This window comes from Helobdella robusta, assembly GCF_000326865.2.
Source record: "Helobdella robusta unplaced genomic scaffold HELROscaffold_28, whole genome shotgun sequence".
NCBI classification, from domain to species: Eukaryota; Metazoa; Annelida; class Clitellata; order Rhynchobdellida; family Glossiphoniidae; genus Helobdella; species Helobdella robusta.
Genome location: NW_008704435.1, coordinates 717,519 through 730,038, shown reverse-complemented (window position 1 = coordinate 730,038; position 12,520 = coordinate 717,519). Strand labels below are relative to the sequence as shown.

The 12,520-nt window shown below is 33.7% G+C and overlaps 3 protein-coding genes across 3 annotated transcripts in view; 2 read left to right on the top strand and 1 right to left on the bottom strand.

Annotated features, from left to right (window-relative positions):
• The window catches only part of HELRODRAFT_173887 (hypothetical protein), a gene marked incomplete at both ends in the record, with an annotated part of 1,646 nt that extends 811 nt beyond the window's left edge, over positions 1 to 835 (bottom strand). Inside the window, 2 exons of the mRNA XM_009020472.1 lie at positions 450 to 548; positions 704 to 835. Coding sequence (XP_009018720.1) covers positions 450 to 548; positions 704 to 835 — 231 coding nt within the window. The remainder of the gene's footprint in view (positions 1 to 449; positions 549 to 703) is intronic.
• A 455-nt stretch (positions 836 to 1,290) lies between these two features.
• HELRODRAFT_173886 (hypothetical protein) lies at positions 1,291 to 1,927 on the top strand (the record flags this gene model as incomplete). The annotated part of the gene is made up of 3 exons (XM_009020471.1): positions 1,291 to 1,318; positions 1,447 to 1,585; positions 1,690 to 1,927. The coding sequence occupies 3 exons, from the start codon at positions 1,291 to 1,293 to the stop codon at positions 1,925 to 1,927; spliced, it is 405 nt and encodes a 134-aa protein (XP_009018719.1).
• Positions 1,928 to 6,638: 4,711 nt separating this feature from the next.
• HELRODRAFT_173885 (hypothetical protein) lies at positions 6,639 to 8,657 on the top strand (the record flags this gene model as incomplete). Its single annotated transcript, XM_009020470.1, has 4 exons — positions 6,639 to 6,671; positions 7,554 to 7,658; positions 8,322 to 8,466; positions 8,599 to 8,657. The coding sequence occupies 4 exons, from the start codon at positions 6,639 to 6,641 to the stop codon at positions 8,655 to 8,657; spliced, it is 342 nt and encodes a 113-aa protein (XP_009018718.1).
• Positions 8,658 to 12,520: the final 3,863 nt, after the last annotated feature.

Genomic DNA, 12,520 nt, shown 5'->3' with positions numbered 1-12,520 from the left:
ATATATATATATATATATATATATATATATATATATATATATATATATATATATATATATATATATATATATATATATATATGTATTCTATCGAATGTTTGGCGCTAATATCTTTGTAGTTCGTTTTTTTTGATATTTCACACTAAAGTTTTTTTTTTTGAGAAAAATCGAAAAAACAAAATACAAACATATTAACGCCAAACATTCGGTAAAAATTATGGTATATATATATATATATATATATATATATATATTAGGAAAGTTCACTGGGGTCATTCTACTCAATAAATAATGTACATAACTTAACATCAGTCCAACTAGGAGACACTTTAGTCCTGATATCTGTCACACTAAAGGACACTTGGATTAGTCCTATATAAAAAATTAAGTTTTTCAAATCATATTACGTCTATAAGAGAAATACGACATATTAGACAGTTTCTTTCTACCGCTTTGGCTAGTGATCTGGCACGGTGTTTGATGCTGTCCAAATTGGACTGCTGCAATTCTTTGTTATATGGAATATCTAAAAGTCGAGAGTTCCGTCTCTAGAGAATAATGAATAGAGCCGCTAGAGTAGTACTCAATTCAGGTACACCGTTACATCGTCTGTCATCAACTACCTCGTCAAATCTAATGAACCTCCATTGGCTTCCATTTCACTTTCGAGTTTTATTTAAAATAGCTGTCATCGTCTTCAAACTTTCAATCTCGCATTCACCGTCGTATCTCTGCGATCTTCTACATAGTAATACAAACAATCGTCAAATTCGCTCTGCCATCGCTCTACGTTTTCATCAGCATAAAACAACAAACAATATTGCTGGCCGTGCATTCTGACATGCTGCTCCTCACGTTTGGAATTCGCTTCCACCAAAGATTAGAAACTGCAGCTCTACACAGCCATTCAAGCCGTCCTTAAAAACTTTTTATTTTGATAAAGCGTTTTCAAACGTCTGGCAAAGGATGTTTTTTGTTTTGAGGGCGCCTCAGTCGCTTGCCAGGACGTCAGCATTAAGTCAGCATTATCATTATCATCATTATCACATTTGAATGGGGAAAAAAAATTTTTCTCTAATTCGAGTGCACACCTTCTGAAAAGTTTCCACTGAAGAGTCCTAAAAACTTACAAACCAAAAATAAGACAAATCAAATTAAATTTATATAAAAAATTAAAATTATATAAAAATGTGATAATTCATTATTTTGAAACCAAATACAAATATAACTGGAAAGTATCAAAAGTTGGTAACTTACTTAATTCAAAACATTGATATTAGATATTTTAAAATGCACTATTATCATAAAATATTCTATGGTCACCATATTTGTTGTCAGCAAACAGTAAAATAGGATAAATACACTCATTACTACGGATGATGTGGTCTTACATAGTACCATCTTTGAAATGTTTTCTTTAAGCTGACAGCTCATACATCCCACCAGAGGATTACAAGGAGTTGGTTGAACTCTGTCTCTTAGTGCTGGCTTATCCAATGCAGACTGATGGCAAGTACCATTTCCGTGTTCCTAGAGCATATCACATGGTCAGATGGATGACCAAAGTTATCTACTGTCTCAAAAAGTGTATGTTCCGCAATGAATTAAGCTAACAGCAGCCGAAACTGAATTCTGCCTATTTGCAACCCATATATATGTACCAGCATGAAAGTTGTGCCCAATACCCAGTGATGCACCAGTCAAGGACCTGCAACTTTTGAGCAGAATTGAACAATATTCTGAAATCAACAAAAATGTAGCAAGTGCTGGCACAAAAAAGTTTAAGAATCATCTGTGGTATCTCGGTACAGAAATGGTTTGGCTGTCATTGTTCTCAAATAAGGTTGCAAATGCTAAGGAGCAGTTGACAATGGAAGCAATGACTGCAGTAGATTCTGACTGCAGTGTGCAAGGTGTTAAATATTAGCTTAGGCAGCTGCTGCTATGTTGTAAGTCTGACATACTATGAGTGATCAACAGAAAAACATAAACTGACTATTGATTGCCTCAAGTTGATTTCAGTTTCTCAATCAAAAATTAACAGTACTGAACTTTCGTTTGGCATAATCAAGTTGCCTTTATTTTGCAAGAACTGTTCGTTTAGTGTTGATTATTTTGTTAGTTTGATTATAAATTTGTTAAACTGTTGAATCTTAAATGATTTTCACAAGATTGTTGTTCATTTTACTGCAAGATAAACATTAAACACAAAATTGTAGCATCGACCAATATTCGCTATTATGCTAAATATAGTGAAAAACTGAATGTCATTGAGCAACCTCTTCTAAATATTGTCAGAATTTATTGAAATTTTGCACACATGCTAATTTTCAGCTAAGAAAAAAATATAAGGGGTGTGCACTTGAATTTAAAAAAAATTTTGCTGTGCCGGAGAGTTATGGTTTTAAGTTACGACTTGAGTTTGATTTTTAAATGATTTTTCTAGTCTTTGAATCTGTAATATATCTGTATTGAATCTGAATTGAATCTGTAATTTTTCAATATAATATATAATTTGATATAAATATATTATATAGTAAATAGTTAATATAACTATTGTACAACAGTATAACCTTATAACTTATAACATCTCCATGTCCAGCAAAATATATTAAAACAACATGAAAATTTCTTATATAGTTATTATTCTTTCATTCAAAACACAATATAGATTATACATTATAAAATTTAAATGCGAGGCGGATGGAAGATTTCTTTGCAACATTTGATATGATCAGGTTTGTGCATGGTCCAAGTCACGACAAAAATGGAACATTAGATTTTGTGGCTGCTACATCGAGTTACGAGATTACTGATGTCACCGTGGGAACACCAGGAGAATTTTCGGACCATGCCCTTATAACGTGTTTGTTGCCCATGCAAAAGGTTAAACCAAAAATGGTAACTAAACTCGTACGATGTTGGAAGAAGTATGACGAAGTGGCATTTCGAGGTTCTTTGATGTCAACATTACTGGCTGTACGACCATCTGATGATGCTTGCGCTGGGGATCTGATGAATTGCTATGTGACGGAGTTACGACGGTTGGCAGATGAATATGCACCAATTAAGAAGGTTAACTGTAAATTTTGTCCAGTTACCCCTTGGTTTGATGACGAGTGCATTCGGTCTAGACGATGGTGTAGGAAGCTGGAAAAGAAATATCGCAAAACAAAGAATGATGATGATCAGAAAAATTAGTATGATGCCCTGAAGGACAGGAAAGTGTTGCTGATAGACAAGAAAAATAGTTATTGGCGAAATCAGATAGCATCTTGCAAAAAAAATCCTTCTCAACTTTGGCGTCATGTGAACAAGATGATGCATAAAAATGTAAAGATGTCAGAGTCAAAAAAGACAGAACTTTCATCTGACGATTTTATCAAACATTTTGAAGACAGACAAAGTTGATAGAGTAATGAGGGCGACTCAGCATTATGATTTTCCTGAAATTGAAGAGTTGTCTGTTGGAGTATTGGATAATTTTGAACCTTGCACAGAAGAAGAGGTTCACAAAATAATAACGCAATCACCGTCAACGACATGCTCAGGTGATCCTGTCCCAACATACATTCTCAAGCAGTTTCTGGATGTTCTTCTACCCTTCATAACTGTCATGGTCAATGCATCTTTGAGAGACGAAATTTTACCAAAGATAGCCAAGCATGCAATTGTCACGCCGCTGTTGAAAAAACCCCAGTCAGATGTGTCTGATCTGGGCAATTATAGACCAGTTTCAAAATTAACTTTCTTGTCTAAGTTAATCGAAAGAGTGGTAGTACGACGGCTGGTGCAGCATTTAGACAAACAGAACCTGATGCCGTATGCACAATCTGCCTACAGAAGACATCATTTCACTGAAACAGCACTAACTCGTCTGTTGGTAGATGCGTACGAAGCTGTTGACAAGAAAAGGGTTTCTCTCTTGGCACTTTTGGATATGAGTGCAGCTTTCGACTGTGTCAATCATGACGTGCTGCATTTGGTTTTGAAAAATCAATTTGGTTTGAAAGGCAAGGTACTTGGTTGGTTGTCATCATTTGTTTGCGAGAGAACGTATGAAGTGGTCTACGGGGTACAAGCATCAACAGTCATGGAAATAAAGAACGGAGTTCCTCAGGGCTCAGTGTTAGGCCCACTCCTTTTTCTCTTGTACACTTCAGGAGTAGCGAAATTGTTGAAACATAATGATCTGCACGTGTACGCATATGCAGATGACATACAGATCATCAGCAGCGCTGGGGTGGGGTCGGTGGGGGAAATGGTTGAACTTGTCTCAGAGAAAATAATGTGCCTAAAGAATTGGTTGGGTTCGTACAGACTAAAATTAAATGAGGAAAAAACACAGGTAATGTTGATTGGAACTAAACAACAGCTCTCGAAAACTGATGTAAAGAGCATAAGATTTGGGTCTGTGATGGTGCCGTTCACTGGTGTGGTGAAAAATTTGGGTTTCTGGTTGGACAGTACACTGAATATACATCAGCATGTGAATAACCTCGTTAGGGACTGTTCATTTCAGCTTCGACAGCTTGGCCGCATAAGAGCCTCTCTTGATCTGGATACAACAAAATCTCTGATCCATGCGTTTGTGGTCAGTCGGGTTGATTATTGCAACAGTTTGCTGAGCGGATGTCCGAAGTCAACAATATATGGGATAAAATCAATACAAAACAGGGCAGCAAAGCTTATAGTACAAGGAAAAAAATATGACCATGTGACCCCAATTTTTCGTGAATTACATTGGCTGCCAATTGAAAGCAGAATCGTTTTCAAAGTTTTGGTGATGATGAAACGATGTATGCAAGGTTCGGCTCCAAAATATCTAATGGATCTGTGCAAAAAAACACCAATAACAGTGGCGGGTAGATTCTTAAGATCTTCCAAAAACAATGATTTTCAAAAACCGTTGGTAAACTCATCAATGGCGTCAAGAAGTTTTGCAGTGTATGGCCCAAGGATGTGGAATGATTTGCCAACAGAGCTGAAAACAAATGAGATTGATGAAGTGATTTTTAGAAAAAGAATCAAAGCGCACTTGTGGGATAAAGCGTTTGTGAGAACTTGAACGGGCGCTATATAAACTCCACATATATATAACAGAATATTCAATTGAATATATGTATGAAATAATAATCAAAAATTTGTATGTGCTGATAACACATACAAATTCATTGATAACATCATTTATCACCGCCATTCAAATTTCAAAAATTTAATTAAATAAAACAAAATATAGTTAATATTAGTATATAATATAATTATATAATATAATATAATTATAATTAATATAAAATGCAAGCAAACTTTTTAACGGCAGGACATAACGGCATTTACTGTTGTAGCACCTGATAAAGTTATCTCTGGACTCGCCGGGAACCTCCATCACAGTCCCACAACATTTGCAGAAATTCATCAAAGATGAAGAATTATCTTATGTGTACGAAGACCAAATTAACTAGGTAAACCCGTTAACTGAACGATAATATAATGACTTTATTTATTTATTTTTTAATTTAAAACATAAACAACTAAGTGGTAACTCCTAAAAGGCAAAGTTGTGGAAACGCGAAATCGGCAAAGGACAAAACCTAAAACGGAGTAGTTGAAATTTTAATAATGACTAATGAAAAATGAATCACCAATAAGAAAATTGTAAATAAGAAAAGAAATTGAATCGAATTCTTAACTATCGAGACAAAAGGTGTTATCCCTGAACTGCTGTATGTAGTTCAGTGAGTGTTATTTTCAAAAAATCCAACAACCAACACATCGAACATCGGGTTTTAAAAGAGACGAATCATTTACACAATACAAGCACATATTAAATATTATACCTAAATAATAGAAAGCATATTCAACATGAAAACATTATCGTACACAAAACGATCTAATCAATCATGTTCACAATGTTTACCATGGAATTTTAAACTGAGCAGCAAGTGAAAATGCTTTTCTTTTCTTACAGTCTCACACTTGTAAACGCAACTTATCATTTTTTATGTTGTTTTAATGAATTATAATCAATTAATTTTTATAAGTTTGTAAGCTCGTATTTTTAATTTTCAAATTAACTTGAATAATTAAACAAGTTATTTAAAAACGATGTAGAAAAAATGAATAAATTTAAATTACGTTAATATTGCGTACAGATCAAACCGAAATTGAATTGAAATTCGGGTGTGAGAATATATAACACTTACACTGGTCAAATTTGTTTAATTTTCTCCTCCTCGTCTACAATCTCATAGTCCACACCATACATAATTAACTACATTTTTGCATTTAATCATTTTTCTTGAGTAAAATTATGAAAACAAATCAACATGCATTTAAACAAGTATAGGATAAGATGTGACGCGATTTCAGCCTTCAGATATGATTCGAGCAAGCAATAGTTTAACTTACAATGAAATGTTAGAGATGGAAATCAATATTTAGCTGTAGTTTGATTTACGCTATAAATTATCAAACAAAATATTTCATGTCATAGTCAAATGCCACAAAACCTTGATTTAAAAATAAATTCAAAACTTATAGCATTAGCAAGGACTTTTGAAATATCTTAAGCAGATGTGTTCGATCACGATTTTCGGCACCGCATTGATAAGATTATAATTAGCTTCAATTTCACCAACATGTTTCATGTTCTGATTCAGTATACTTCAATAGTAAATGTACAATTCCTTCGCTATTACACGCCCACATTTAACTTGCAACTTATAAGTAATGCCGTTTGAACTGAATTGTGTTGAAATTTATTTCTAAATTGAAAAATATCTTTAACAACATAAATTAATATTAAATAAATTTGTTAATTTTCAATAATACTTTTTATTGAAAGTTTGCCCTATCATAATTGAGAGCTTGTTTCGCATCAACGAATATCAACAATTAATTTACTTATTCGTTGTTGTTGAAACACGCACTTCAATTAATTAAGTTCCAACGATATAATTGAAACATGAATTTCATTTTTTTTGTATACAATTTTAAAAGTCTGTATTATATTGGATTGGTACGACGTTTTCATATTTCGCTGATTTGCCACTCAGAAGCAATGGATTGATCGATATAAACAACTGTGCGCTTGAAGGGAACTAAATAACGTAAGAAAAATTATTGAAAAATTTTGTTTTAATTATTTGTTTCACACATTATAAGTAACACGAAAAAATAACAAGTTGCCAAAAATTTGCAGCAAGAGTATATGAATAAAATATACATGTGATGTATATAATGTATAAAAGAAAGTTAAATCCTTCAACTAATGGTAGGGTTAACCTAGCAGCCCGTGTACGTTCATTAAATGGAGTCAATTATAATAATGCCAAAATTTATATGGTTTATTTGGAATTTCTTCAGGAGAAAATGATAATTCTCAAAAAATCAACAATCGAATCGGGTTCGCTTATAGAAACGATATTGAATGATGAACTGAATTATCATCTCTAGAAAAGCTTATAGATAACATAAACCAATAGTACTGCAGTTTTTAGTTTTTTTTTGGTGTCACATGAGTCTTAACGATCTGTGACCGATAACACTGACAGGCCTCCCCCTGCACTAGACCGAACCGATACCAAACATTACTTAGCGAATTCAGACCAGATGTTGAAAATGTTTGTCAACAGAACGCTAAACAGCCTCTCAAAAATGTAATAAAATTCCAAATTGAATAAAATACTGAATATCTAATCTCCAACATAGGTTCTTTGTTGAAAAATCATTTGTAATATAATTACTGACCAAAAGTCCTTACATTAGTGTTTCAATAATCCATTATTTGTATAGTGTATTATTCTAGGTTATTGTAATCAAGCGCATCGTAAAGAAAACTCCGCCAACTATTTTTCTAATGTTCCGTTTAACGGTAAATTTAAACTTCAAAACCTCATATTTCACTTGAAAATATTTTGAGACAACTATGATTAATTTCTTAGAAATAAACTATAAAATAGTGTTCTCTGTAGTAGTTTTGATGTAACTTGAAATTTAATTTTGAGTCTTATTGAGATAACAGTTGAGATTGAGAATGACTTGCGGTGATATCATAAATTACAAAACAAATCAACGGACTCCGCGATAGTTAGCTACATACAGAATAAAAGTGATTTTCAACGTGCTCACAAGTAAACAGTCAAAAATTGTGTTGTTCTCCGATGTTCTATAAACAACTTAACGCGCACGTCGCAGCTGCCGTACCCACGCATTTACGAGATCTAAAAAAGCCTTAACGTGAGTCCACAATAGTGAACCTTCAAAAAATTTTTTAAATGTTTCCAGGAATTCAGTAAAAACATTAACACGATCCACTCCAGATATGTTTAAGGGCTGAAAATGCCAACTCAGTCCTTCCCGCAAAATGGAAACCGACTGCCACTGCAAAAAACGTATTAAGGTGCGTGGCATTGCTGATTCAAAGACTGGGTTCGGTGTACAGTTCGGCTCGCCTACCACATGCAAGTATTTGAAGCGTTGATTCACGGTAAAGGTTACTCTCTCTTTTGCGCTTGCTTCAGAGGTTTCAACGACAAACATATACAGCGTATATAAATACGCGTAAAATCCACGCATCATACACATTGCATATGACAGGCGGGGATCTATTTGCATTCGAACCCAGTCACTGCAGCAGCAAGACCGGGCGCCTTTAACCATTGAGCCATCACGTGTTTGTTTTGTTGTAATAATAACGCGATTCAGTCGCTTGCCATGGCGCTATATAAAATGACATTATGACGTTAACATGTAAAAATTAATGAACGCAATCTTCCAGCCTTTTCTTCTGTATAAACAGCAAGTGAAATCATTCAATTAGTCACCCTACACAATCTACGTTATAGTGTATACATAGTAGGTATCTGTATCCCTTTTCACGTAATTAATGTTTACATCTTAACGAAAATTTTTTTATATTTTATCACAAACGCAATTTTTGCTTTATTGGTATTGTTACATTGGACTATATTTTCTTTCACAATTATCAATAACTGCAAGCATATGGGCACTGTCAATTTCAATGATCCAAATATTCACGTTGTTTCTTTATCTTTAAAAAAAAATAATTTAATAAAATCTATCTATTTAACTTTACAATTAAAATAAATAAAATGTTGGAAAATATTTAATGTCTAATTAAATAAAATTTTTGTAAACCCTTGCCGTCATCCACTCGAACGTTATTTTATATCACACGTTATAATATGCTGTACGCTGATCTGTAGAGGAACTTTATTATTAGAACACATCCGTTGCATCTTCTCTTTATGCCTTACACTGTCCATCAGAATTATATTATGACATACATCATTTACCCATTACCCAGCTTTCCTTAAAATATTAGTAGATTATGGATGTGTTATCACACATGCATTTTAACAAATTTACTTTTTAAAGCACGTTACAGTTTTTAAAACTGTAAAAATAAATTTTAAAAAATAAATTCCTAATCTACAAATCTGGAATCTGTGTTCTAACTGTAAAGCTCCTCTACAGATCAATGGACATTTATTATGATTGCTTTCATGATAGCATGGAAGAATTGCAGTTAAAATTTGACAGATGGAAAAGTGTTATTGAAAAGAAAGGGTTAAAAGTTAATATTGGTAAGACGAAGGTAATGGTGAGTGGGGAAGGTGGGGAGCAAGTGATAAGTAAAATAGACCCCTGTGGGGTATGTGACAGGAGAGTGAAGGCTAACTCGGTGTTGTGTATAGGATGTCAGAAATGGGTGCATAAGAGATGTAGTGGTTTGAGGGGGGCACTGAAAAAGGTGGAAGGCACGTTCAAATGTAAAAAATGTGTTCATGGTGTGATTAATAGGACGGACGCAAGGACGGGGTTGAGTGGTGGTATTGAAAGAGTGGAAAGCTTTGTTTACTTAGGGGATAAGCTGAATGCGGATGGAGGATGTTTGAGCGCAGTTACGGCTAGAGTTCGTGTAGGATGGATGAAATTTAGGGAACTGGGTGGGGTATTGTGTGGAAAGAAATGGTCAGTGAAGATGAAAGGGAGGGTATATAAAGCATGTGTGAGAGCAGCGATGGTATATGGCGGTAAAACTTGGGTGTTGAGGAGAGAGGAGGAAAGTGTACTGCAGAGGGCTGAAAGAGCTATGGTGAGGATGATGTGTGGGGTTAAAGTGAAGGATAGGAGGAGTAGTACAGAGCTGATGTCGATGATGGGACTGAATGAGGACATTGTTACATTGATAAGGAGATCGAGATTGCGGTGGTATGGACATGTGTTGAGAAGGGATGAAAGGGTCGGGATTAGGTGAGCGTTGGAGTTCGAGGTTGAAGGAGTAGCAGGAAGGGGTCGTCCGCGATTGGGATGGAGAGAGCAGGTGGAGAAGGACAGGGTGAAAGCGGGGTTGCGTGATACTGAGGCGAGTGACAGATGTGGATGGCGTCGAGGGGTATTTCGGTTTCATCATAGGTAGCCAAACGGCAACCCCTGATCTCGGGGAAAATATCGTCTAAACGTGTGTTGTTGTTGTTTCATGTGCAATATAGTTGCATTTCAAACAGAGTTATGTATCAAATTGCAAAATTTAACAGATAACTGTTAGAATTGAATAATAAAAGGTATTCTGGTAAACTGTTAGAATAAAATAATAAAAAAAAATTTACACTGTTCAGCTTATCTTCAGCCAGAGAAACAGCAAAACTGATTGCATCATTGACATATTTCTCAAACTCATCATCACGCATGATTTCTTGAGTAAGAACATAAATAGTTATTTATAAACAATAATTTATGATTGTACAAGGTAGTAAAGCACCTTGAGATACCTGACGCCGTTCAACTTCAACTGCATCTTTGATGCTACCTGACATCTTAAAATCATCAGGCAACAGAGTTATTCTCACAGAATACCTTCTAAAATGTTTAATTAGATTAATTAAAATAATATTTTCAACAAATTATCATCTCCAAAAAAAATTCAATAACAAACTTAACAATAATGAACAAATATAAAACCGATTGTGGCAGGTATTTGTGCTTGCATCAACTTTTTTTGATCTGAAGAAAACATATCAAATAAAATAATATTAATGATAATTCAATCATGTATTAAAAAAGCTGAACACAAACACATTACAGAAGTGTAAAAATATAAAATAAAAGCAAACTTTATAACAATTGGTGAATAAGGTTTTGGTAAATGAGTTTCCAGCAGCTTTGATCTGCCAAAAAAATTGAGTTCTGACAATGATAAAAAATAAAAATTGACAACAAATATGTGAGTTGGCTGAATGGAAGTGTTAAATTGAATGAAAACAATAATTATGATGACAAATGCCAAATCAAAAGTCAACTGTCAATACTTAAATTAAAATTGATTTAAAAAATCAACAGCAGATATAAAAAAAAACAAACACAGATGCCTGAGAACTGTAGGTGTGCTTTTCATAAAATTTTTTTCTAATTGGAGTTGATGACATTTGGTTAAAATTTCTGAAAAAATCTCTTTTCAGAGGATTTTTTATAAAATTGAAATTATCAGAAAGATTGAGCTCACTCATCAAAGCATCCATTTTTGTTTTATTTCTTTTTCTTTTATTTCCTTCACTTACTTTTTTTTATTAACCCTTATATATTAAATTATTAATTAATTACATTACTTTTACAGTTTTACACTTTTATGAACTTTTATACTCGTGGAGTAATTCTGGAGAAATTCAAAATTTGCAACAGACGCAACAACTAACAATTAAGGAAAAACATTGAGAGACTTCTATTTCATCTCGAAATTAAGTAAACTTTTAAAAACGCGGGCCGCAATCAGAAAACAGTAAATTTGAAAAACGGAAAATGACAACGACGCAGTTTAAATTTTAAACAGCAACACAAGTAGGTCGCGTTTTAGTATTTAATATATGAAGAGTTTTTAAATAATATTAAAAAATATATTATTAATAAATAAAATAATTTTTAGTTTTCAAAATGGTTTATTACGATTCATTATGTATTTTTATGCTTTTTAATTTAATGTTACTAATTTTGAGTAATTTTAAGGCACGGTAGTTTCAATTTTACAAAAGCGATCTCTACTGATTTAAGCGTTTTGGCCAGTCCTTTATTCTGGTATCAGTTACGGACGGGCATGATTTTATTTATAATTATATGTATGACATCTATCAAGACAACTTTGACAGGAGGGGGCGAAATTTCAAAAATGTTTAAATTTTTACATTTTTCAGGGGACCAAGATTTGTCGTAGTGTGGCCGAAATTACAACATTATTGCTTATCACGTCAATTTTTGGTCGATTTTCTGCACGAAGCGGTGCTTTTTCTGTGCAAAAACTGAGTTTTATTGATTTACTAACTTCTATTAAAAATACTGCTCACAACCGCCGGCCACCCTTAAATCCGCCATTGAAAAACCCTCTATTTCATTATTAGCGATGGAGGATCTAGGGGCGGGAGATATGGCCTTCCCGTTGTTAGCAGTCAGTATTGTCATTAAAAGTCAGTAAAACTCTTTTTTTAACAGGTTTATCCATGAAAGT